This window comes from Idiotropiscis lumnitzeri, chromosome 14 (genome assembly GCF_059441095.1).
Source record: "Idiotropiscis lumnitzeri isolate Australia: NSW breed Sydney's pygmy pipehorse chromosome 14, RoL_Ilum_1.0, whole genome shotgun sequence".
NCBI lineage: Eukaryota > Metazoa > Chordata > Actinopteri > Syngnathiformes > Syngnathidae > Idiotropiscis > Idiotropiscis lumnitzeri.
Window position 1 is genome coordinate 12,948,530 of NC_142404.1, and position 26,805 is coordinate 12,975,334.

General features: G+C 40.4%; 2 protein-coding genes across 3 annotated transcripts; one reads left to right on the forward strand and one right to left on the reverse strand.

The window, feature by feature from the left end:
• The first annotated feature begins 282 nt into the window (after positions 1-282).
• Positions 283-4,836, forward strand: LOC148323546 (protein lifeguard 3-like). Its single transcript, XM_088315101.1, has 12 exons — positions 283-373; positions 926-1,190; positions 1,271-1,338; positions 1,413-1,477; positions 1,568-1,621; positions 2,086-2,136; positions 2,208-2,247; positions 2,326-2,363; positions 2,454-2,541; positions 2,866-2,961; positions 3,098-3,151; positions 3,954-4,836. Exons 2-12 carry the CDS (start codon positions 941-943, stop codon positions 4,101-4,103), a joined length of 954 nt encoding a protein of 317 aa, XP_088171227.1. The 5' UTR covers positions 283-373; positions 926-940; the 3' UTR covers positions 4,104-4,836.
• dars1 (aspartyl-tRNA synthetase 1) lies at positions 4,328-25,229 on the reverse strand. 2 transcript variants are annotated; one of them, XM_088315100.1, is made up of 18 exons: positions 25,079-25,229; positions 21,947-22,054; positions 20,691-20,720; positions 20,402-20,459; positions 18,675-18,767; positions 17,103-17,205; positions 14,182-14,284; positions 12,764-12,844; positions 11,156-11,215; positions 8,583-8,694; positions 7,859-7,993; positions 6,685-6,832; positions 6,120-6,266; positions 5,962-6,004; positions 5,795-5,875; positions 5,593-5,704; positions 5,080-5,151; positions 4,328-4,852 (listed from the first exon to the last, which is right to left on the reverse strand). In XM_088315100.1, the coding sequence occupies exons 1-18, from the start codon at positions 25,100-25,102 to the stop codon at positions 4,761-4,763; spliced, it is 1,602 nt and encodes a 533-aa protein (XP_088171226.1). In that variant the 5' UTR covers positions 25,103-25,229; the 3' UTR covers positions 4,328-4,760. The 2 variants fall into 2 exon arrangements, with proteins under 2 accessions (XP_088171226.1, XP_088171225.1); XM_088315099.1 differs by having other exon boundaries at positions 21,947-22,061; positions 25,080-25,220.
• Between the last annotated feature and the right edge of the window lie 1,576 nt (positions 25,230-26,805).

The window sequence follows — 26,805 nt, forward strand, 5'->3', positions numbered from 1 at the left end:
TTTTTTTTAAATCAGTCAACTTTGGAACCAATTCAAAGTCCTAAATACGATCTTGCAAGAATTGCTTGCGGTCCTCTTCATTAATAGCAATGGTCTGATCAGTTCCTGAGCGAATGTCAGGTCTATTTTGCCTTTAATATAATGTTATTATTTGATAAATGGGGCCATGAGAGAATTAGACGTTATGAATGGGCAATTGGCACTATGACAAATTCACCTCGACACCATTTATTTTTCTTTAAAAATAATTAAAATGTCCTTCTGCAACAGGAGCATCTGCCATATTGACTAGACTCGTGTAAGTTACAAAGCACATATCCGATGACACTGAGGACGTGTTACACAGAGAGAGGAAATAGTGCAGACGTAGCAGGTAAGGAGCCTCGTATTTGTTGTTATTCTTTAATTTAGCTTAGGAGTCTTTTGTACTCTGTGTACTAATTCATTATATATTTATAGATCTTATATCTTTGCATAATTTTGTGGAGAACACAAATGTGACATTTTGAAAGATGCTCTAAGCGTTTTCGCTGTGAGCTTTTAATTGCAGTTTCACAATAAGAGCCCCGTTAATGACTGCGTGATGACAATAACAACTTGTTAGCATTCGTTTAAAGTCAAGTGAAGTGAACATATGTCTTGTAAATTTGACGCACCACAGCTGTTGCTCACAACCCTGCCAAATTAAAAGTCAACAAGTACTGCATCCTAAACGAGGCTTCAAAATTGTGAAAATCAATCTCTTCTCTCCGCTCTCAAATTATTTAGTGAGTCTACTGAATAAATTGAAACAACCCATCGAACTAGTCCACCTTCTTTCTGTGATGCGTGTGCACTTATGCCGGACGACGAGGCGCTCCAGTGGACTATCTGAATGTTTTCCCCAGCAATTAAGCTTGAATGAGTCTCCGAATTTACCTTACAGGATCAAGGTCCAACCATGACATCTAAAACCGATAACCCTCCACCCTATGAAGATGCACTGCACCATCCCAAGTACGATCCCACCCAGCTGCAGCATAGTTCAGCTGAGCCGCCGCCTCCATCGTACAGTCCTGGCCCTGACATGTACACCAGCCCTCCGGGTTACTGGGGCCAAGCCGGCATGTGGGCAGCGCCTGGCCTCTCTCCATCCGGGATGCGCACCACAATACCCACTTTGTCCGCCGGGATGCCTGCAACCAACTCAAGTTAGGAGGAAATGTCCTCGGGTAGTGGATCACACTTATTTGTGCACGCTAATACGTGTTCTCTACTCGTAATGTTGCAGGAGAAATGGAGGGCTTTCTGAGCACACAGTGGGAGAGTACATCTGTCCGACACGCTTTTATCAGAAAGGTAGGGGTGCTCGTCTGTGCATTTGGTTGTATTATGACTAAAATCTGATTGTTGTGCTTTTTTTTTTTTGGCAGGTGTACTTAATTTTAGCAGCTCAGCTGACTGTCACCTTTTCAGTTGTGGCAGTCTTTACATTTGTGTAAGTGTCGACACGATACATGCCGAAAGGCACTTTTGGGGGCATGTGCTGTCTACTTTCTGAGTGGTCTCTATATCTGCGCTCCCATAGCGATCCAGTCAAGATGTTTGTTATCAGGTATCCTGGAATCTACTGGGCGTCCTTGTGAGTTACAGAATTGTTACATTATCAGAGATTATTACTGCAAGAATACAAATTAATTGATGAAATATATTAATTAAATGAGGCAAGGTACATACTCTTCGAAACATCTCAGGGCACACGACCAAACAAAAATGTATGGTAACAGGTGGGAAATTACTTCTGCCATCTAGTGGAGAAGCATTTAATTGTTCTTCCAGGATATGCTGCATGGATATTTGGAGCAAATGATTTAATGATCACTCACAACGCACTAATGTTCTGCTAGAGGTGGTTGGGATTCATTGTTTGGAGGGAAAAACAACATAGCAACGAAAAAGAACATCCATCATAATAAATTCTTTAAAAAATACAACAATCATTCATCCCCTATAGTAAATATAAAGTAATGTCCTGAAATGAGTGTCCTCAATTGTAACAGAATTTTATGCAAATTTACAATTCCAGTGTTTTTTTTCTCTTTATAGAGTGGTTTACTTTGTGGTTTATTGCATTCTCATCTGCTGCAAAGAGCCCAGGTACGATGCCCCTTAAGAGTTCAAATTGGCAATGTGTTTGTATGCGTGCATTCATTACAATGTGTGTCTAGGAGGCGCTTTCCATGGAATCTGGTGCTGCTCGGAGTTTTTGTGAGTACTGGGGATGATTATTCATCAGAAGCCTGATGGCAAAAATGATGACTTCTTTGTATACATTTTCTGCTGCAGACTGTTGCCCTGTCTTACATGTCCGGAACAATTTCAAGGTTCGCTTATGCCTTTTTTTTTTTTACACATAGAATCATCATCATAATGTATGTTTTGGTTTTAACCACCATATGTATTTTTTTTTCCAGCTATTACGAAACAAAAGCGGTCTTTCTTGCCATGGGAATAACAGCCTTCGTTTGTGTAACTGTCACAGTCTTCTGCTTTCAAACTAAGGTAGATGCAAGTCAAAAGAATGGTGTGTGTGTCTCATCAGCCTGTGGCTTGTCACACAGTCTTTGTCGTCAGTGTAAAAGAACGCCTTTGTCTCGCATTACAACTGTGAACCGTGTTCCTTTTAAATATTGATGAGATTTTGTGGAGAGATGTGAATCCATCTTTCTGTCTGATGCAAGAGAGATGAAACACAAAGTTACATCTTTGTTATAGAGAACTCCGTAGCCACTCTTGGAAAGATTTATGCCTCATTATAATACAAATTCGAATGCACCTTCAAGCCGTTCACTTTTATCCCGCCATTCGAAATGCTTCTCTTCGCAGGTTGACTTCACTTCCTGCGGGGGATTTCTCTGTATTGCTGCCGTTCTGCTCGTCATCATCGGGACTGTAACAGCCGTCGTGCTCTCCTTCCAATACGTAAGGGCTTCTTTTATGAAGCATTCTGTCTACTCATGTTTCTTTTAGAAGAAAGAAGACGCTCAGCAGGGTGCCTCCGTGCGACCAATTAACCATGCGGAGGCCTTTTTTTTTTTTTGTGTGTGTCACTGAACAGGTGCCTTGGCTTCATATGCTCTATGCTGCCATTGGAGCCATCGTTTACACCTTGGTGAGCTTTTCCAGATTCACCCTGTTCACTTTGCAAACTCTTATAAGTCCTTGTAAAATGAGAATAATTTCTTCTAAATGTGATACACCACAGAGAAGAGTATTAACAACCCTGCCAATTAATGATACAAAAAATATTTTAAAAAAATCATATTTAACTCATTCACTACCAGCCAAGTAAAAAAAATGTATCTTTGACGTATTTATCCGTCAATGGTAGTCAATGAGTTAAAATGAAGCATTTAAAGTCATGAAGAGTCAATCCGTAAACAGCTGCAATGCAATATTTCCCATACTGAGTTTTTCCATCAAGGCGCTCTCAAAGTGCAAAGCCCGTGTCCATACACTGAGGACTGTCAAGTCGCACTTGAAGTAAAAAAAAAAAAAATATGATGTGCATGCACTCGCGTAAAACAACGAGGCGCTCTAAAGAGACAAGAGCAACGGACCATCTGAAGGGAAACAGCATTTTTGTGACGGCGGTATAGCTAGCTAGCTGCACATCGCAATTGCACTGAAGAAATAATGCAAACAAATCCTTATTTAGTGGGGAAGGGGGAATGCACGCCAATGGCACGAGTGCCCCATTTTAGCCCCCCAAAAAAAGAAGAAAAAACGGAATTGATAAAAAAAAATTTAAGTGAGTACTACATAGCTCTCAGTCCATTCAGCAATTACCTTAAAAGAGAGAAACACATTTCTGACTTCACTTTACAAGGTCTTCAATCTGTGTGAGCTATCCTCACTTAGTGCAACAAGGCTTCTTTTAGGGTGACTAAACTATTTAATTTTCTCTCCATTAGTTTTTAGTATACAACACGCAGCTTCTCATCGGAAACCGGGAGTTGGCGATAAGCCCGGAAGAGTACGTTTACGGAGCACTGTCGCTCTACATTGACATTGTTAACATTTTCCTCTTCATCCTGCAAATCAGCGGCTCGGCTACTGAATAAGCTCTTGGAGAGAGCTCGACACGTCCCCTCTTTGGAGTTTGGACTAACATTATCCTGTGTTAACTAGATATTGGAAAGTGTTTTCCGTAGCCAGCTGGAAATGTTTTAATGTTGTCTTTGTTGTTTTGCCGCCAACACTTGAGCACTTTGGATTATTCTTGTCATGTAAGTGCAAGTTAGAGGAAGGGAATCATGGAATGAAGAAACAAACACAAAGACTAAGCTTTACGCTTTGAAAAATATTTTTATGAGTCATGGTTTGTTATTGTAATTTGATTAAAAAAAACAACAACATTGTTTAGCAACATACATATTGTAGGAGACCATGATTGTTAATTGGAGGTAGCTAGGACTTGAGACAGTAACTACTAGTAGAAGATAGGCTGACCGGTTGACGAGTGCATCTTTCCAACCTAACTCGAGTGCACGCCTCCTCCCTCAACTTTGTTGTTGAGACGTCTGTTCACAACAATCTAAATAAACTTCCCTACTGTTGCTGACTCCAATCTCTCACAGTAAAAATTAATCCCAGTAGCATGTTAGTGTCATTAAGAGTGCCACTAACCCATTAAATCAGCATTGTGAATTAGTAGTTTCCCCATCACCGTTAATTGACATCTCGTTTAGTCTGGTATTAAAAAATATGGCTCGACAATTTCAAGGTGTCAGGCGCTTGGGATCACGGGGGAACATGGAGGTCTGGCGCACGTTGTGGAGCCCCAAGTACAGCATGCAGACTCTCTCCAGGCCTGTGAGGAATGATAGTGAAGTTACAACTAAATCATTTGATCAAAAATGTTTTTCAGGGAAATTCAAGTGTTGCAGCACATAGTGGGGAAGAAAAAAAAACCAAATATGCAATGATATTTTTCAGCATCAAAGGGCATGCAATGTTTTTTTTTCCTGATAAAAACATTAACAGAGGTATCAAAATGTATGGATTGTATCTCCAATTTATATGTACAGAATTTCTTACCAATGCCTCCGCCGCCATGTGGGGGGGCGCCGTAGCGGAAGGAATCGATGTATGCCTTGATCTTCTCCAGATCTGTGAGAAAAAACAACAAGAAGGTCACACATAACTATTTTTGTTGTTCCATTCACGTTCACAAAGCATGGCTCCAATGATTCACATTAATTTTTTTGCGGATTTGTATTATTTCGTTTGTATCCAGCAGAGGGAGACAAACCTCAGAAGCGGCTGACATCCCTAAACATTGTATGCTGTGGCTCAGGATTGGGAAAATGTGCCCATAGGCCACATTACATTTTCAAATAGGCAAAACGGGTTAAGTCATTTGTAGATGTTACCAATTATTAGAAAAATATATTTTTTCAAAATATTTGTCATTTTTTTTAAATGTTATTATGACTAATACTGAATTACCTGAGATTAATTCACACAAAATGTAAAAATCATTTTAATGAAATGATTTTTGGAAACATGAATGAATACTAACAGGCCATACCGCCACCTCTTAATTCTTACCAATCTGGTGATGCATGGCCCGTTCGGTCAACAGCTGCGCGTCGTGGATTCTCTGAGCACCAGACAAGATTTCCTCTCCACGCATAAACATGTCATAGGAGTTGGAATTTTTCTGGGATTTAAAACATAAAAAAATTACATATGTAGACAGCAAAATGATTCCACGTTCCAAGTCTGTGTTTGGAGTTCACGAGACACTTACAGGGTTGTTGGGATCAGGCATGGTGTAGAACGGTCTCACAGCCAGCGGGTACTTGTCCAGAACATAGAAATCGGTGTCATACTAGAGGGTGGGGGAAAAGATATTAAAAAGGTGGAAGGACGATACGGGAAGGCGTGTCGCCTCTCCGACCTTATATTTAAACCTACCTTTTCCTTGACAAGGCGTCCGAGCAGCTTTTCATTCGGTGTGCTACAAAACAGTTAATTCATCAGCGACTTGTTCATTCCAACACATGCAAATACTTTTGTCTCACTTCTTTGGTTAAGATATTTTTTTCTTTCATCTCAATGTGATCACTTCTGACCTCAGGTCTTCCTCGTCGCCCATCTCCACCCCGGCCTCACGCAACATGGCCAAACCCTCTTTGTACTCCAGTCTCAAAGTGGGCTCCAGAAACTTGAAAGGCTCGCTGGGGAACTGCTTGTTTACAGTCTGGATCTCAGTCTGGAAGCTGACAGAAATAGATGAAAGTGACTGGAAGCCAGTAATTGCTCAGCTCTCCATCAATTCACGCTGACTACGCAAGTTGAGTTGATAATTTTGTCTATTTACTTCCAAATGCCACCACTAGGAGGCACTGAAAGCACACGAAACATCAGCTCATTGGCCGTTTAGCTGCTTTCCACACAGCTGACAAAACGCCTGACAGGCCATAATCTAAAATGGCACAACGGTTGTGCCAGGAAATACAATATCTGACTTGTTCATACTCGGAGGTTGTCAAGATCGATCTTGTGTCACACAAGCGCAATATTGTGGCCAGCATCTTTAAACCATTCATTGTAATAATACAACACAAAAGGTTTGACAGAGGCCTCAATTCATTTGGAAATTTCAAATCATCACAGCAGTCAGGTAGTAAGACTTACTTGTCTCTCAGCCCTTTAAAGATCTGGACCATGGTGTCAGTGATGGAGTCAATGACCTCGTGGTAATGGTAATTAAAAGCCATCTCAATATCCAGACCCACAAACTCAGTGAGATGACGATGGGTGTTGGAGTCCTCGGCTCTGAAAACTTGACAAGCACGACAATTGAGATCAACACCAAAAGCAAATTTATTAAAGCAAAATTATTTCCAAAAGCAGGCCACTGTTTTTCTATTCATATGCGATTGTGAAGCACAAAATAAAAGGCTCGATTTTGTTTACTACCGATGACTGGCAGGTACCTTTTATGATGACTGACACAACTGTAACCATAACATACTAATAATTAGCTGCCAAACATAATTAGCCACTAATTGCTGTCGGCCATCAAGAGAATGGCTCATAATATATGCACTTCACGTAAGTTATGAGGCTATTAAAAAGCTGCATCAACGTTAACAAGATTTTTTCCAAAAGGACGGTGTGTCTCTCCAGGTCAAATGCAAACACTTAGATGGACCGCCAACGGAGTTTTCAAATCAGCCAAGGCGGCCGGGCATAAATAGTACAGCTTCTATACATTTCAACCTGCGTATGTATTCGTCAGTTCAGAATGTACAAAGTTGCACCCGTATGACCCCAGAATAATAACTCAAACAAACATGACATCTGCGCCTCTCTGCCCTCGAACTGCGCTTATGTCTACATAAAAATTGGTCCTCAGTGGACTACGCTACAGAAGACCACTGCCGGAGTGCTGATCCCAAATGGTCCCTCTGTAACTACGGCAACCGTGGTAAAGTGTATTCAAGCCTTAGATGCAGTGATGACCTTAAGTCATTTGATTTCTCTTGTGAGCTAACACGGAAAAAAAAAAACACAATCAAGGCCGCCCCATCCTGGTGGTGTTTCAACTACCCCTGAAGGTTTATAAAATATCAGGTAGAGAATAACTAAAGGACAGCTACACGGACCACCCAGAGATGCTTACTCGTATAAATTGAATTCATAGAATCGGAGCGCATCGTTGTGTCAGTTAAAACTCATTCACTACCAGGCGAGTAAATAAAATGGATCTTTGACGTCTATAGTCGTCAATGGCAGTTAATGTTATATAGTTCATCACGCTCTTGTCATTTTGAGGATGTTTTGTTTGTTTGTTTTTTTTTTTTACCTGGACCCACACAGAAGACCTTGTCAAAGTCAGCACAGATGCACATTTGTTTGTACAGCTGGGGAGACTGGGCCAGGTAGGCGCTGGTCTTAAAGTAAGACACTGTGAAGACGTTGGCTCCACCCTCGCTGGCAGCTGGAGTTGGAATAAAAAAAAAAAAATGTTTTATGCATTGGTTTAGATTCAATTTGGACAACCACTTTAAAAACAAAATTCATTTGTTGTCTGAAAAGATGCCCACAAATCAGTGAATAGGCCAGACTTACAGTACATAACGTCTGCAGTTTCATTTAACGCAGATGCTTTTATCTTCTATTTGCATGTCTACAAAAGTAGGGCGAGGGCCCACGTCAGGTCGCAAACAGTTGAGTGTCGAGGGTGTTGGCAAACAGGAAGGTGTGGTTTTTTTGCAACAAGTACATTGTGCGGATTTACAGTTGCCGCTCTAATAAAGAGCGCCACGTTTGAATTGCGAGGCACGACGCAAAGTCATTTTCATTGGCTGTTGAGGCAAGGAAGAAGTGAAAGTGTTGCATAACTGTACACTGTGTTGTGTAACAAAAGCCGGCCTCTTTAATTTGTCATTGTGAATCAGGGACTTTAGATATTGACACAATCTGTGTCAAGGTGTATTTTTATTGAAAACTATCGCAGATTTCCCAGGAGATCAAAGAACCACTATATGTGTGTGTGTGTGTGTGTGTGTGTGTGTGTGTGTGTGTACCTGATATGATTTTCGGTGTCTGAATCTCCACAAAGCCCTTTTTAGTGAGCGTGTCTCTGAAAAGTTGGCACACCCCTGACTGCAGACGAAAGATGGCCTGGCTGGTGGTCGTCTTTGAAAGAGACACAAGCAATCATTCTTGACAATGAAATCAGTTAGCAATGCAAAGTCACACTGAAACCTCAAAGAAACCTCCAATCTGTCCTTCTGGAGAAAAAAAAAAATTACCAGTGACATGAAATCCCCCAAACTGTGACAGTTTGACCGAGCCAGTCAAAACGTAACTGAACACTGCCCAAAGATCTACCGACTATCCAACAACTGTCGGTTTTTCAATTATATGTTCAGGGACTTGACTTATCTCCCTATTTTTATTCATCTAAATGGATCTGATTTTAAGTCACCATTTTTACATTTGGTCCAGCCTAAGACCTGAACTGTATAAGGCCAAATCCTCATAGATAATTGCGGCTATTCCCGCTGAAATTACGTCCAGATACTGAGACAAAAGTTTATTAACCGTCAAAAGAAACATGTCTCATTGCTACCATCTACTGAAATAGTTCAGCAACTTTTCTGTTACTTGCCACACAGCCACAATTTTCCATTACAGTATTAGGTCTAAATAATTAAAAGACAGTATTTTGGTTTATTTCACATAGTAACAGAATAGAACTGCATATAACGTAAAACTAGAAGGTGGGTTAGAGATGGGGGGAAAAAAAAATAAAAAATCAGAAAAGAATTTGAGGCTCAAAGAGGAAAAAAAAAAAATTCAGTCACTTGTTTGGGGGATAAACATAAAGCTCTGCGTGTGAAGTGGAACCTGCTTAACCTATAACCTGAACTTCAACTTATAGAAATATTCCACTCCCGTGCGTTAGCTTTTAAACAGAAGACAACAAGCCAAAAGCTGTCCAGCACAGGACTGTGGGAGAAAGTCACTTCCTGTCACAAATGCACCTCAAGTGAGTAGGTGTCAAGTTTGTTCCCATACAAAATCAGCCAACAGTTCGTCTGAGTTTCCACAAACAAGTTTCATGATGTGAGAAACATTTGTCTGGGTGCTTTTGAGTCACTTGTCAAGCCGTTATTTCAAACTAAATAAATGGATTCTCGGTTGCGTTTGAGTAATTAACTATATATATGACGAGAAAGGCTATTTAGACTCAATGCAAAAAGAATTAAAAAAAAAAAAAATCAAATTTTATGGCCGCTAAAAGACTAACACTGCATATATGTACATAGGGTGGGAGATTTCAACATATACAATGTCAATGTAATGGTTGTAAGAAAGACGACAGACTTGTGTCCTCAACAAAAGAACAGCAGTTTGCTCCAACTAATTTGCACAATCTAAATTAAATCAAGTCACCCTTTGCCACTGTGCTCTTAAAGAAAGCACATTGCGTTTAAGTATGGTCTTTAGCCAATGTTTTATGGTCTCCTTTTGGCAAGTCTGCGAGCCACTTTACAGCTTCACTGGACCCTGATGTGTCCACAGACTTAAAAAAAGAAAAGAAAAGCTGAGTGTTACAGAACAGGTGTTCTTGTGATACATAGTATTTGGGGTTGTGGTCTGAGCACCTTCCTGAATTGTGTGTGTGTGCGTGTGTGTGTGTGTGTGTGTAGGAGGCACAAATCAAAAAATTTGAGATGTTTGTATCTGCTGGAGCTGTTCGCTGAAGTTCAACATTCCTCCCACACAGACGTATCAACACATTAAATCGCAAACTATTCATTTGATGTTTGAGTGATTTGCAATGCATGTCAAAAAAAAAAAAAAAAAATTCAAAGTCGTATTACCCCGAACTTCTATTTTGTTGAACTGTATTTGATGCAACTTTTGATTTTCTTTTAATCAGAGACGCAAAGTGAAATGAACTTCATAAACGGAAACTGAATGGAAAAAGGTTTACAATTTATGAAAGTCATATTTTGTACCTTAGAAAAAGTAACTTAGTTACTTTACAGATTGCTTGCTTTTAAAGTAATCTTACTGATTATTTGATTTTAAAAGTTTGATTATTTATAAAAGTTACTAAATAGTTAAAAAAATAAATAATATTAGATTTACCCAACGTATTTAACTATTAATATTATAATGCCAAAAAATAACATATATTATGCACATTATTTACAAATACAACAATAAACTTGGGGGACCTGCTGCAATCACACAAAATGGTCGGACTCTTCTCTTTCGCGAGTGACCATCGTGGCTGAAAAGTTTGTGCTCGATAGGTCTTGTCAAACTCTCACTGCTGCCACCTAAAGGCGATTGCCGGTAACTGCCTCTGGTGATGAACGACGTTTCCTGGGTCAAATTCCGGCGTCGCCGCCTTATCAACGTATATAAATAAGACACCATATCGTTTTGTGAGTTATCACAGATAACAAAATCTTTTTCAGAGCTAAAAAAAAATATGTTTTTTCAGCAAAAAATTAATTTAAAAAAAGGAGGGATGAGTTCCAATTAATCACTGCCATCGATGAGTATAGTAGTCAAAAGGTACATTCATTTGATCTGGGTTGGTAGCGAATGAGATATGACTATCTAATATCCAACTCACCCTGAGATCAATGACTCTGTTGTCCAGTCTGGTGTCCTGGTTGACAGTGGCTCTGCCCTCCTTTATGAAGAAACAAAGAAAACAACAAAATTGATTCAACATTAAACACAGTGTTCAACTGTATCCGTTCTTATTTTACCAGCAGCCAGAGATGTATGAAGGTTTTTAGAGACAGTAATATTGGTCATGAAAATCATATCCTTTAAATTATCAACAGACAAAAGCGATCTGTGATTTTATCACCCCCCCCCCCTCTTAAACTCCTTTAGTTTATGAAGCAAAGAATGGTAATGGCTTTGTTCCACGTGGCAGCCTAATGAAACAAAAGACACCTGGAACTATGGAAGTATGGTAGCAAACGAACACAAATGAACAAGTAAATTTTTCATCACAGGAGGAACCAGTTTCCAGGGTCATGCAAGTCGGGCTTCCTCAGAGGACCCGCTGGGCTTTGCGCTAATAGCCTGTGTAGCCACATCCTGCTCCCAACAGCCCAGCGCAGGGGGACAAAGGGTTAGACAGACGGGCAGACGGACTGTTAAGGTCCGCGTCTCCCAGGACAGCATTTGTGCCTTTCAAGCGTGCAACGGGCATCTTACATCCCAGCAGAAAACACCTGGGATGCTGCTCCAGCTGCACACATTGGCCGTGTAGCCAAACAAAAACGAGCCCTCGGCTGCCGCGAGGCATTTCATTTTTTATGCTATCAGAAATTAATTTAGGAAAACGGTGGATATATAAAAGCACTGATTTGTCGCATCCATAATGTGTTTTTTAGATTTAATATCCTTCTAAGTTTGCCAAAAAAAAAAAAAAAAGTTTAGCCTTAATCAACTGGAAATGAAAACAGCATTTAATTCGAAATGAATTGTTTAATATCTTTTTATGAAGGCAACCAACAGAGTTATGACATTTTCCCCCCTTTGGACAATAAATTGTCAGTAATAGTGCATTTGAAGAAAAAAAAAAAACAAGAGCAGAGATTACTAGGTTCTTTGCAAATGACATCCCAGAATGTTGGCATGAACTGCACACAACTCTCATAAGTATCCGCCGATACTTTGTTTTGACCAACTGCGAAGTCCTCGTGGACAGCAGCATGTATACAACACATTATATTAAAAACTACCACAGAAATTGGCACAATTATGCTTATTCTAATTTTCATTGCCACTCACGACCGACAAGCAAATCTTCAAAGAGCAATTCAAATGGTATTCATTACCGCAAGTGATTCGGCATTAACGTACAAAACACCCTGATTAGAATTCTCTGAGCCCTGCAAGGCTACACCTTCTTTGAAATTGCATATTCTGGATGAGGGAACATAAAACCTTATTTAACAGATTAAGACAATGGAGGTTTGAATTTTTTTTAAGTGCCTCAAATCAACCAACTTACACTAATGAATGCCTAAAAAACAAATCATATCTGAGTAGGTGTCGACAGAGGTAAAACGGCTAAACTTCATATATGTAAGATTTCCCTTCCCAGTTCCATTATGCGTACAAGCAGCAACGAAATCAGACTCAAACAACAAGGTGGTTCTCCAGGGTGTAGATTTAGATCCCCCCCCTCCCTCTCTGTCTCTCAGCGGGGCATCCTTACCTCATCACCCTCTCCCTCAGGCCTGACAGCATCTTCCAACTGGAGGGGGAGACGGGCCTCAGCCTGGCTGATGACAAAAATCTGAAGAAAAAAAAAACCCCATCAAATTCTTAAAAGTTCATTCATAAAAAACACAAATTCACATACCGTACAGACACACAATGCAATATTTAGCTTAGTTAGTGTCATGAATAGTTTGTTTTCCTTGCATTGGATTGCATTTTGTCCATATTTAAAATAGCATATTTGTCATACATCTGCGTAGGAAGTGCAAAGTCCAATGTGGCCCCTCAGTAGCACTGATGGAAAAAATAAATAAATTGTGGCCCTTCCCATAAAGGGAAAGTCAACCCAAAAAATTGCTTTTACATTAACAAGTTCAATGCGGTCCCAGTAGTCTAAAAAGGGCATTCTGATTAATATTGCCTTTGTGGAATATGAATTAAGCAGCAAAATCCACCCGTTTTCGTCCATCTGAGGTGGCGGCCATTTTGCCACTTGCTCTCAACAGAAAATGACATCACAGTTGCACAGGGCTCAGCAAACGAACTATCATGGCTCAGCTTCAGAAGACAAGTGAGTTGTCATTGGTCGTTTCCTGAGCACTGAGCAACTGTGATGTCATTTTCAGTCAACAACAACTGGCAAAAAAAAACAAAAAATAAAACAGCCGACCCAAAGATGGCTAAAAAAAAACGGGTGGATTTTGCTGCTTAACTCATATTACACAAATGCAATATTAACTCATTCTCTACCAGCCGAGTAAAAAAAATTTATAAAATGGATCTTTGACGTCTTAAGCCGTCAATGGCAATAAATGAGTTAATCAGAATGCCATGTTTAGATTAGGGAAAAGCGCATAGAACATAATTTTTGGGGGGTTGACTTCCCCTTTAAGATGCCCATATGTGGCTTAACATATAAATGCAGTCCTTTCCAACCAGACCGAACATTAGAGTGATGCTAAAGATCATCAGGGGTGCTGCCTGTAAAATAATCTAATAATAAAAACAAACCTCTTCATTCATCTACACCAGAAAGATATCGTCACTGACAGAACAATTAAACGGCCATTAGACGGCAGAATGTACAATAAACCTGTATGTTGCAATTTATATCACAGAAGAGTAAATCGGCTTCCTGCAAGTCCGTCGGCTTTGTGTTGACTTAAATCGACCCAGATTTTACACTAAATCGATTTGTGAGTAAATTGAGACAAAATCACCATTATTTAACTATTCATGCTTTTTGTTTGGTGCTGTGCTGGGAGACTTTTCGAATGTAAATGGGGGCCCCTTGGCTCCTATTTAGTTTGGGGAACATTGCCTTACTATGTTTGCATTCACACATTCTTAATATTAGGCTATTAATCCATCGCAAAATGTACCACTGGTAGACAATAATCTCATCATCTCTACCCTCTCAATGTGAAGCTCCACATCCTGCTGCGAACAGCTCTCGATCTTCTGGTCCACTTTCCTCACTGATGCCTCCACGTCCACAATACTTTCCTTGCTGATGCTGGTGTGAGAAAAGTGGGACAATAAAGAAGAAATGACAGTGCACGAAGACGGAAATCTATTAGAATATGTGTGGGAGAATCTCTGCATGATCATGAGCATTTTTTTTTTTTTTTAAATAAAGTGGAAATTTTTGTTAGACATGTAATGTGTCACGCAGTGACTGCGGGGGCTGAGACCATTGCTGGGGGGAAAAAAAATGCAGCTGCTTATATTAAGCACAAATTGAAAGGTTGCAGCGGTGCAAAAGGCGGTCACATTGTTTGCTGTTTACAATCATAACCAGGCTAGGGGGAAAAAAAATAAAGATCTCGGCTAATATCGACGCAGTGACGTCGGTTCATGCACATTTCTTGACCAAATGTACTTTTCTTACCAAACAAATTTCAAATAAAAATTTTTCAAAGTACCGCACGACTCATATACAATCCTTAGTTACGATAACGCGCTCGAAGGAGTGGACAGTTTGACATTTCCAAAATAAGGTGCAGCTTTGTCGTGATGAACCGCAAGGAGGTCAAGCAGTTCGAGAGCAAGAGGGAGGTGCATTTTAATCCTTCACTCCTCTTCGTTCCATAACGTTAATGAGCGACACAACGCTGATTGGCTAGAGTCCCTTTTGGCCCCAGAACAGCTGCTACCCACAGCCCCCTTGCCACCTAGTCGATGAGTTAGATAAATAAATCCCGCATTAATGACTTCCGCTTAAGGGCCCGGAGACCAATGGTAATTCTGGACACATGAGGTAAACGGCTTTTCAAAACAAGCCAGAATGTTGGGAATACATCAGATTATATATTTTTTTTTCCAATCGCATTCACCACTACACACGTGCTTGAATGGAGATGCGGTTGCAGAACTTGATGAACATCTAATTAAACCTTGAGAGTGAGAGGAGGATGACATTCAATCTACAAAATGAAGATTCGCCAACTGCCCTCAACGGTGACAGTATTATACTTATAATCCCGAAATTTACGTTGTCAGTCATCAACGCCAAATTTTGCAACGCAAAGGGGATTGATCGTAGCACCTGTTTTTGGAGATTTAGATTTGGACGACAACTGCGAGAGGTGATTTGGTTTGGCTGAATTTTTCGTTCACATTGATCGTAGCAAGCTATTGCGCAATAGCAAACCGATCGCAGGGACAACGGACCGAAGCGGCCTCATGGCTGCCGCACTTCCTGATCCGCTCGTTCTCCATAGTGTATTTTGTGCCATCAAAAGACCCTCCGGCGCTGCATCTTACAAATTAAAAGTGGAATCTCACTTGAAATGAAACGGCTTCATGCTTTCAGGAGTAACGCAACAGATTAATTCCATTCGGTGTCGCTCTGTGCGTGCGTGTGTGTGTGTGTATATCCTTGTGCAGTCTAGTCCAACATTGACACATCCAGTGGTGTATTGAATGAACACTGTATACAATATTTAGTAATTAATTAATAATAGACAATATATATCTTTTTTTTTACAATTGCACATGGAGTACTTATGTGAAGTATCCCTTTAAATATTTCTCTGAAACTCCAAATCATTGTATGAAAAGATCCTGAAGCTGTATTACAAAATGATTGCATGGACAGGTCATGTAATTGAGAGGAACTGAGGCAAGGTCAGGGAAGCCTGACATGTCACGCATAGTTGTGTTCAGCAGAAAATAAAAAGGTCAAACTGGTCCATATTTTGGATTTTAGCTTCCAGTTAACCGAAGCTTGATCAACAAGCCCACTAAGATGCCTCAGGAACATATTTGAGTCATGGGTACCTCAATCAATGCTCATTGCTTAAAGCAATATCGTTTGGGTCATAAGTGCAATGGAGAAAGCTCTCTTAAAGGGGACGTCAACCCCCCAAAAATTCTTTGCAATAAAATGTTCTATGCGACTTCACTTGTCTAAACATGGCATTGTGATTAATATTGTGATTGTGGAATATGAGTTAAGCAGCAAAATCCACCCGCATCTTAATGACCACCCCATTTTGTCACTTCGGTCAACCGAAAATGACATCACAGTTGCTCAGGGCGCAAGCAACGACCAATCACAGCTCAGATGTTTTTATGAAGCTGAACCAAGAGGAACTGTAATGTCATTTTCAATTGACAGAAGTGACAAAATAGCCGCTACCTGAGATGACTAAAAACGGGTGAAATTTCCTGCTCAACTCTTATTCTGAAAATCAGAATGCCATGTTTAGACTCGTAGGCCTGCATAGAACAAATTCTTATGAAAAAAGTTTTTGGGGTTGACTTCCACTTTAATTTTCGCCATATCGCTGCTGTTGAGTGGCCCCCTCACATCTCCAAAATCACTACTTTTCAGAGAATTAAAAATCTCAAACGTCCAAACATTAAGACATGACCCCAAAATCATGTTAATTGCCAATTTAATAAATTAATTAAAAAAAATGAATTTATTACACTGCCGGTGACTGACAATATGCTATTTCAATTAAATCACAAAATTGTTATCACCGGACCCTTTCTGCACAATATATTCAAAAGCGTGTGCATTTTTAAAGTACTTCATGAATTTCTCGGAAACTGCTAACAAGACTAATGATGCTTGGCTCTCGCAGCATTTCGTCTCCCGAGTACCATGCTGTATCTGCCATCTCAACAGGAACCACTCTATTAAAAATTTGCCATATCCTACCCCGTTAACAGGCCGCTTCTGTGGTCAAGTGAAAAATGATTGATTTCCTCAGCCCACGCCTCTCTCAGAATGTGTGAAAATGGATCGGCGGACAATTAGTGCCCAGGATTTTCCCACCATTGTTTTGCGCCTCTCTAACAGGAAACACAAACTCTGGACTCACTTTGCGGCAAACTTGACCATCTGCTTGCTGGCACGATCTCCCACCGCGACCAGTGCCTGCACGTTGAACTGCTGTTGGCGCAGCACCAAGAAACACTGCTTCCCTGAACACAAAAACAAGTGATAATGCCACAATGCAAAGATTAATGGCCGTTATAAAGCCGCCGTGTTCATCCAAACAATGCCGGCTTGGTCAGTCAAACGTTGACGTATGACTTTAGGTGTAACAAAGTCCCCAATTGAATCTTTTTCGTCATCGACGGGTTAAGTTGTGAATGGAACGTTCTCTTTGAAGAGTAGCGAGTGACGAATGGGGGATTGCTACCTTCCTAACAAGCACGCACCTATGCGGAGAGCAAACAATCGAGCAAGCAACCTCCTGGGGAAGAAGACAGGCAGACCACCCAGGCACTTTGATGTTTGTTGCCTGTTACCAGGAGGAGGGTGTTTGTGATAACAGCAATGTCATAATCCCAACACAACAGAAGCACCTCATCCTAGACTGAATCAGGATGTTATTGTGTTCACACGGACATCCTGACAACGGCGAGAACGATGAGCGTTGGGAAGAGACCCTTGACTGCGGAAGCTATCTTGAAAGGAAATGACTAAAAGGTCATCATTTCAATCTGGTTTTTTGGCACCACAGACTGTAATACCCTGTCAAAAATCGGACTGATGATTGGATTCCACCCAAGTGCTATTGTGAAAGATGACAAGACATAGGTTAAAATTTGTCAAACGGGGTCTCACAAAGTGGCAGCCAAAGCGACATGTGGATGGAACATATAGGAACGATTGCGCATGATTTCAAAAGGTCATTCAAAGACCGTTCAGAAGCGCGCAGCTCTGTCAAGACTTCATTGTGCGTTCTCGAAACTATACTTTCGCAATCAGATGTTTCCATCTCAATCAGGTAACTTGTCAAACATAGCGGTTTGCATTCGCTCCTGTCTTTTAAGACCCTAAATAAGGACTTTCAACTATAGCCGGACTTTGATGTGATTTAAACTTGTAGAAATTGTTTTTAAGAATTATATTGCATTTTGTCATTCATGAGAAATTAAACTTGGGCACCTTTGGATGACAAAAATCCTGAACCAACAAAAGAAATAGAAGAACCGTGTTATTTATTTTTATTCTATTTTACTATGTTTGTATGGTAACATTTAATGTCCTGAAAGGTGACTAAAATTATTTGATGATATCCTCAACATCTTGGAGACCACTTGGACTTAACTGGATAGTCGTTTTCCAAGATTACTAGACTACAAAAAACATAAACTCACTGTTAAGGGTTGCAATAACTGTTGACTTTAGACTGTGAGTGTTTCTCCAGCCGAAGTGATTGATGGTCATAGGAAAGCCCCCCCCCAAAAAAACAAAAACAAAAAAACACTTAATCTATTCATCCTGAAAGAACGGCCTAAGGGGCACACATGTACATACAAATGTTTTTTCTGGTTTAGAAGAGCTAATCTAACCTTGACTTTTGCTTTCTCTTGCGGAGAAAAGTTTCTTCGGATGTAAGGGGAGGGGAAAAAAAAAAAAAAGAGGTGAAGGATGATCTCACCTTTGGCCCTGCTGGTGTGAACCCGGCCACGCAACCAGATCAACTCATCAGCCCTCTCAGGTGTAAGGTCTTTGACCAGCACCAGAGATCTCTCTGCAAACACACACACACACACACACACACAAATTGAATTGCTTCAGAAAGGGCTTTTTCAAATCCATTTTTCACTCCTTGGGGTGCAGAATCAAACACCCAACCTCAGTCTGACCTTGGATATTTTCAAAAAGACAGAAAAAAAAAATGTGAGTAAGCATGCATGAGCTTGTATAGCCAAATAATAACATTGTGAAATTACAGCGGTGCCATGTGAGACGCCGCCTGACAGCCTTCTTCTGATGGATTTGTATTTATTTATTTATTTTAGACAAATTGGCCTCACGTGTGTCACTTCGAGGCAAATATCGTCCTTATTATCAGCACGCGGCAGACAGAAAGGCAGCATCAGAAAAAGCAGGGTTGCCACTTTGGCGGAGAACTCCGCGTCAACCCACATGAAAGCCTCCCCCCCCCCCTTCCCGATCCCCACGGACATCCCCGGGCTCAGCACGCAGGTGAGCAAGGACCCGCTTTGTTTACAGCCACTGGAGCAGAAAAGGTGTCCGCGCGATTGGACCTGGACAGGTCTGACTGCTTGCACGAGTTTATCTGCAAAAGCGCTGGAGTCGCATGGCAAGCTGAGGATAAAAGATTGGTCTGGATAGTAATCAATTACGCAGGCGTTATTCATCACTAAAACAACAAGAAGTACGTGCCGTGAGACATTCTTTATATGTCATAACATCGTGGATCATTTTGAGGGGCCCACGGCATCACAGACCAACCTGAGAAAGAAAAACGACCTCATATGAAGCGCAATGATTACTTCGAGGTACACGTCTGCATCCATTTATAAGCGAAACAGATCATTGGGGGCGGCAGAAATAAACAGAATGAAATCCATTGTCAAGCATCAAAAGGAAGCGCTTTTCTTTGTCATGAGCACACAATGAACCTTGATCTCTGAAATTAAAAATTCTGGGGGGAAACGGGTGTCTTGGCAACTCCACGGCGAGGGCCCACGCCAGTCAGGAATATTAAACACAGGCCAGATTTTTTTTCAAATCACACACCTACATCTTCGTTATTCATGCATTTGTAGTCGCTCACTTTTGGGAATTTACATGACCAAGCATTTTTAAATATTTGGTTATGAAATGACGGCACGGTGGACGACTGGTTAGCACGATGGCCTCACAGTGCAGAGGGCGTGGGTTTGATTCCGGTGTGGAGTTTGCATGTTTTCCCCGTGCCTGCGTGGCTTTTCTCCGGGTACTACGGTTTCCTCCCACATTCCAAAAACATGCATGGCAGGTCATTAAATGGCCTCTAAGTATGAGTGTGAGCGCGGATGGTCGTTCGTCTCTCTGTGCCCTGCAATTGGCTGGCAACCAGTTCAGGGTGTCCCCCGCCTACTGCCCGAAGTTGCTGGGATAGGCTCCAGCACCCCCCACGACCCTTGTGAGGAGAAGCGGTCCAGATAATGGATGGATGGATGGGTTACGAAAAGCTAATATTGATAAAAAAAAAATTAAAAAACTAGTGCAAGAGGAAGATTATTAGAAAAAAATCTGTGTGTTTTGTAAAAAACAACTACAAAAAAAAAATCCCCAAATGAGATATGGGAACCACTCTCATACTAAGTGTTGATTGGTGTTTAAATAAGATGCAGAAACAGTTGCCAAACAAACCTTTTTTTTCCTGAGACTGGACCATCGCCGTCACACCATAACGGTCCTTGGCAAAGTCCTGAGAAATCGAAAGAACAAAAAATATGCATGTAAACCTTCCACTTTCGTTTCTCAAGCGTCCGAATGGCCGCTCTAAAAACAAGATAACAGATAACGTTTTATCTCCGGATTCGGAGAACTGACGGGAATTGTGCCAATGGCGGCGTTTACGCAAAGAACCGTTGCTAAGATGTCAATCAACAGGGGTGAGTCGGTCAACCGAGAACAATTAAATGGTGCGGATCCTTACGTCTTCCTCTTCGTTTTTCTGATCACCAGCCTGAAACACAAAAATGCGTTTAATTACATAAAGCCGGCGTGAGGTGACGTACATAAAAATATGTCACAAATTGAAAAATCAAATCGAAACCTCTTGATTCAAGAAATTGGAATACCAATGATTAGTCATAGCTCCAGCTGGAGGCAAATCCTGACATATCTGGAATGCACAGCTCTTCTTCACAGTCCGCCGACAAATCACATACAATGAGGAATGGCAGTGGAAGATATTGCTTTGTAATGGAAACGGCAGAAGTGGACTGACATTTGCCGCATCTTTGCCAACTTGAGGGCAAATGAGCATCAGTGTGTGCAAATGGTTATTGGCGTGGTTGACAGAATTGGAATCACCAATCCGTTATTTGATAATCCAATCACACGATTGATATAACGGCTGAATATTGTGCAGCTGAAATCGTCAGAGCTGCTGAGGTGACAGGCTTCAGCTGAAAAGCGTGTGACAGGAAAAAAAAAAAAAAAAAAAAAAAAGCTTTCAGCCCTCGCCACCGTGGCGACAGCATTAATGGCTGTGATTCGGTTCCTGGTCAACGTCTACATCTAATCTATTTGACTTGTCCAGTGGCAGCCGTCTGCAAATATTTCCCTGTAAAGGGAATATAAAAAAAGTCTCGTAAATTTGACATCGGAAGAGTGTTTAACAACCCTGCCAAGTTTGAATGATTAAAAAAAAATATATAAAAATGAATCTTAAAAATCATGAAGTGGATTTGATCGGCGATGCAATCGCTGTAATTTTGATAAAGAGTGTTTTTTTTTTTTTTTTTTTAATTGTTCATTTGTGCAGTTGTGTATACATCACAGATCAGCCTTGATTAAATTAAATTACATGAAGTCTTTTTATCCACATTCGGAAGAGCTCTGATCTACATGAATGTATATCCACATTCGGAAGAGCATGTAGAACAATTATCAGGGACTGGGATAAGAGAATAATGTCCAGAGTTTTCGTGTGTTGGGGAGCCAACGTGTCGTGCTTTCTGCGTGGAGGAAAATAACACTTTGTTGGGGCAGACGTAAACAAAGCTAAAATGGCAGGAATACTTGAACAATGGAGAGTGTTGGCCCCACAAGCACCCCCCCCCCTCCTCCTCGCTGAATAACAACCTTGCTGGAACCACAATGCCCATCAAAAACGCACGACACGGTTTTACCAGCTGTGAGAGGAGGCGACGGATGTGACACACCAGAAAAAAAATAACTACTGACCAGCTTGGCTTGTTTCTCAGCCTTTTTTGCAGCTTTCTCTGCTTCCTTTTGCTGTTTCTTCTGGGCTTTCTTTGACGGGCCCTGAGGGTCCTCCTCCGTCGCCGCCGCCGCCGCCCTGGGACAGGATGACATACACAACATAAACACTGAAGTCGACTTCCACCTTCTATTTCTCCCGTGGGCCAGAGGAAGTTGTTCACCGCCATCGTCACGTCCCGCTTGTAATTTTTAATCCCATTGTGTTTTACGAAAAAAAAAAAAAAGGCAGCGATGAAAGATGTTCATTCAAAGATTTGGTTGAATGATGGAGATACAGACCGGTTAGCCTCAATCACGTTGGCTGTGTAAGCTTATTTATTTACAACAAACATTGTATCTTTGTTGCTATGCCTGTATCGTACAGTGACAGATTAATTTGTGTATTCCCGGGCTGCATTTAAAAAAAAAAAAAAAAAGGTAATTGCAAGAAATCAAATCACAACACGCATGTGCACAACAGCAAAAAAAATTTTTAAAAAATGCACGCACATTCTCCCATCAACCTAAGTTTGTCTTTGATGCACTTGGAGGGTCGATGCACACAACAGGTGGAAGATCTCCAAATTGAGGGTGCTCGCTGACAAATCTGGCGCAACAACTTAAAGGGGAAGTCGAGTTCAAGATTTTCACATTGCAAACATCACATGCCCAAACCCGGGAAAACCGGTGAGCCATGACGGCCGTTAGCTGAGCTCCGAGCAACTGTGAAGTCATTTTCAGTCTCCAACAAGCGGCAAAAAGGCCACCGCCTGAGGTATATAAAAATGGGTGGATTATGCTGGGCAATTCATATTCCACAAATGCAATATTATCATTATATAATAATGTCAGAATGTCGTGCTTAGACTACAAACCAGAAGGTGCATACCTCACATTGTAAAGTAATTGACTTGACTTGCCTTTTAAGCAATTTTCCTCTTACAGGCATCAGAGCCTCTAATAAAAACGTTGGGCAACTTTTGAGGTACCAATCGAGACAACCAAACAAAATTGTAATCAACATTGGAGGTACCAACTTAACTGGCAAAGCAAAAGCATTCCAGAAAGTGACGCATAGAATCTAATACCAGTCCGAGATTAGAGAACAACTGTCAGGTGCAAGCACAGAAAGTGAAAATATACGTTTGAGGTCATCAATGCAAAGACGCAAGAAACTATATCTGATCTCATAAACACGCTGAACTTTAACATCCTCTGAATTAGTTTTGCATTAACTTTTACTATATTAAGAGTGCAGGTGCACTAATAACTGCTGTTTGGCTTTCCCAGGCCAGGTGTCCTAACCTAAAGGAAGGGAACTGTTTAGACACAGGAAATAACAAGGACCAAAGCCAGCCCAAATATAGCAATAAAGACGTAAAAATAAACTGAATTCATAATAATAACAACGACATAACAATGCCTTTTATAACTGGACCAAAAAAGGTTGGAAAGCACTGGTCGAGAGCCTGGTAGTCACCCCCCCCCTTTTTTTTTTTAACTGATGGACCACCAAACATACGTTTAGTCTTCAGATTAAACTGGCCTCATTTCATCATGAATAATTACAAACAAAACGTAAAAAAATGACAATACACTGCATCTGTTGTAGCTGCGTCATGATTGTTCGTTACCTGAGCAACTGTCATGTCATTTTCAGTCGACAAACGTGACAAAATGGCCGTACCGTGGAAAGACTAAAAACGGTGGATTTTACTGCTGAACTCAAACGCAAAATCAATCAAAATGCCATGTTTCAACAAATGGGTCTGCCAAGAATATATTCTTGTCAAGAAAATTTTGTTTTGGACTTCCACTTTAATGAGTGTATTGTATTTTATAACAGAGTGTCACAATTATTTTTTGTAAATGACAAATGCAAACCTGTCGACTTTGTTAAACTGGATTTTTTACAGCAGTAATTACAGTATACTGAAGCTAATCATCAAACTTGTATCCGATCAAGCCTCCAAACTGATAAAAGGTGTGTTACATAAACAACATTACCTGAGGTCAACTTGAGAGGAAACATTTGCGCAAAGCTGTAACGACAACGTTTATCAAACATCTATTCTGATGTTGCAGAAATTCTGAGCCCATCAAGAGGACAATAAATTGATAAATCATTACATTTAATCAGCCGAAAACCACAATGATACAAGAAAAAAGTGAAATTCTACTGACTAATTTATATAACACTAGTGTATCAAAACACCAAGTAGGCTCTTTACTTAAAAAAAAAATGGGGAAAAAAATCTAATCTACTTTTGCTTGTTGAACTTTCAATGTGATTGAGACAAAATGTCAGGATTCATCATATTTAACCATCAATGCTTAAAACCTGCCCACTTATTAACAGCATGACGAATAGGCAGAGAGTAAACTAAGTGCTTGAGGACATGTGAAGAATGTTGACGATCATGTACATACAGGTACGGTTTGGCAAGGAGCTTTGGAAACAGACCTTTGCACGCAGTATACTACTTCCTTTTCAAGAAACTAAACAGATATTTGCTCATGTTTTGCAGCATTTGCAATTACATAGACTGCATTTTTCCTGGGACTTAATTTGTCAGCAATGTATCAAACAACGCCAACATAAATTAAGAATTAGGGTTACTTTGGTAGCTTTGTTTCATTGGTTTTAAATTGGGATTTATAACGTTTACTCAAGCAACAGAATAAGTGAGCGCTGTATGCTACTTGAGCGCACATTGTTGATGTTAGCTCAAACGAAACACAAGACGATGTTGTCAAAAACAACGAAATTCCTGGGCCCAGATGACTAAACATGACAATAATCCTTTGCTTTTGCAAATAACGCGGTGAAATGCTCTAAGCAAAAGGGTCTTTGCCTGATAGTCTTCAACTAACATCGAAGTATGAAATACTTCTCAATCAAGCATCAGAATATCGAAGTTTCTCATTTTGATTAACTACTACATTATTACAAGACAGTTTTCTTGACTCCCACTGACAGATGATGCAATCCAATGAGTGCACAGGCAATGCCAACCAGCTAACGCATACTGTAGTTTTGCCTTTCCGAAGCCACGTCTCAAGTCAGTATATGCACAGGACTTCAAATATGATTGACCCAAGACATGCTTCTTACCCCTGAACGCCCTCTTTAGTCATGACGAGTTGATGAAGAGTTTCTTGGAGATCGAGCTGAATTGAAGAAGACAGAAGCAGGCGTGCACCGCGTCAGCTGTTACAGCATGCTCAGGAACCGGAAAAGGGGGACTTATTTTGAGGGGACACCAAAGGCCACATCGTTTCAATCCGAGTAGAAACAATGATGTGGAAATGTTCCAACGCTATGTTTTAATAAAATCGGTTATGAAGAAATAAACAATATCACATTTACGAAACGAGTTTTAATCAATACAAAGTAAGCATGTAGTATGTTTGTCTATGTTATATACAATATGAAGAAAAAATATGAATGTTACTGGTTGATGATCACTTTCTCTCTCCATGTGAGTGTAACATATGCGTATTTAAACAAAGCACAGAGCTTTGCTTTCGATAAATCTGTTTGGCGTAATGCTAATAAATAATGCAAATTTTTTTCTAGCCCTTTGGGCAATGGATATTTGAACGCAGATGGTGGAGCAAAACACGTAGGCAACAACTATAATAATACTCACAGGCATAAATTGATTTCCTCCTGCTAAGAATGACTAATATTACTTCGGCTGAATGAAGACTTTTGACTAACTTGTCTGTATTTTACTCCTCACAGATGCCCAAGGCACGCTCACTACAAGGAGCAGCACAATGTCCATTAAAATACAGTAAAACGTGGCAATAAGTGCCACCACAATTGTTTTTTCAAAGTACAATCGGCCTACTTAAGAGTATTCCTTTTCTTTATAGGAACATATTTCAACTTCAGTGGCAATTTATTTGACTTTTTGCGCTATTTAATCAGTTGTGAGTCCTGATTATTTCAATCCATTTAAGATTGTGTTAGAATTGAATTATCATTTTGACTGAATAGTGCTGCTCTGTGCCAGCAAGAGGTTTTTATTTCTTTTACATGTGTTTGTCTAAATGAATTTGATGGTTCGCTTTTTTTCCCCAACCATTTCATTTAGCCATTAGCATACACCATAAATAAAAGGAGAACTATTCAGCTAATCCATTTGCTCTGTATCAGAAATGATATTGGTAGATTTCACTCATGGATGATCGTTATTGTAATTGTAAGCGGAACACAGCTAACGGGTTTAGTTGGTTTGTATTCACGAAGGCTGGAGGGGATTAATGGGATTTCCAATCATTTCAGTGTTTTGTGTTATGAATGTAGTCAAGGAACAAGTTAAACTTTTAATGACGCATACACAATACTGCATATGAATGAGACAATAAGATGCAGCTGTTAGATTAGAACTCTTTGTTGCACATAATTAAAAGACTTGAGCTCTGCTGTTACATTGCTGACATTTCAGCTCAATAATTATATTAAATAAACGTAAATACCGAATGACATGAGGTACTAACAAAAGGCAATGATCATAACAAGAGCGACCGTATGCTTCCAAGTGAGCCTTAACGTGTCGACCCCTATTAACTTTCCTCCTTCGATTTTTAGCGGGAATGGTCATCAAAGCTTTTCCCAGACTGTTGGCCACATGAGATATTGATGCCGGAAACAGTCTTCCTGCTGCTCGCTCTTCCACCCAAACAATGTGACTATTAGTGAAGCAGCTCACTGTCCCAAGGGAATTGTTAGTATTTACGTTCCATTCGTCTCGTGTTTGCAATGTCCCTTTGAAATAATTGCATTCAGCCAGATTCAAAATGGAGATATTTCATTTGTGTGCATCACTGAA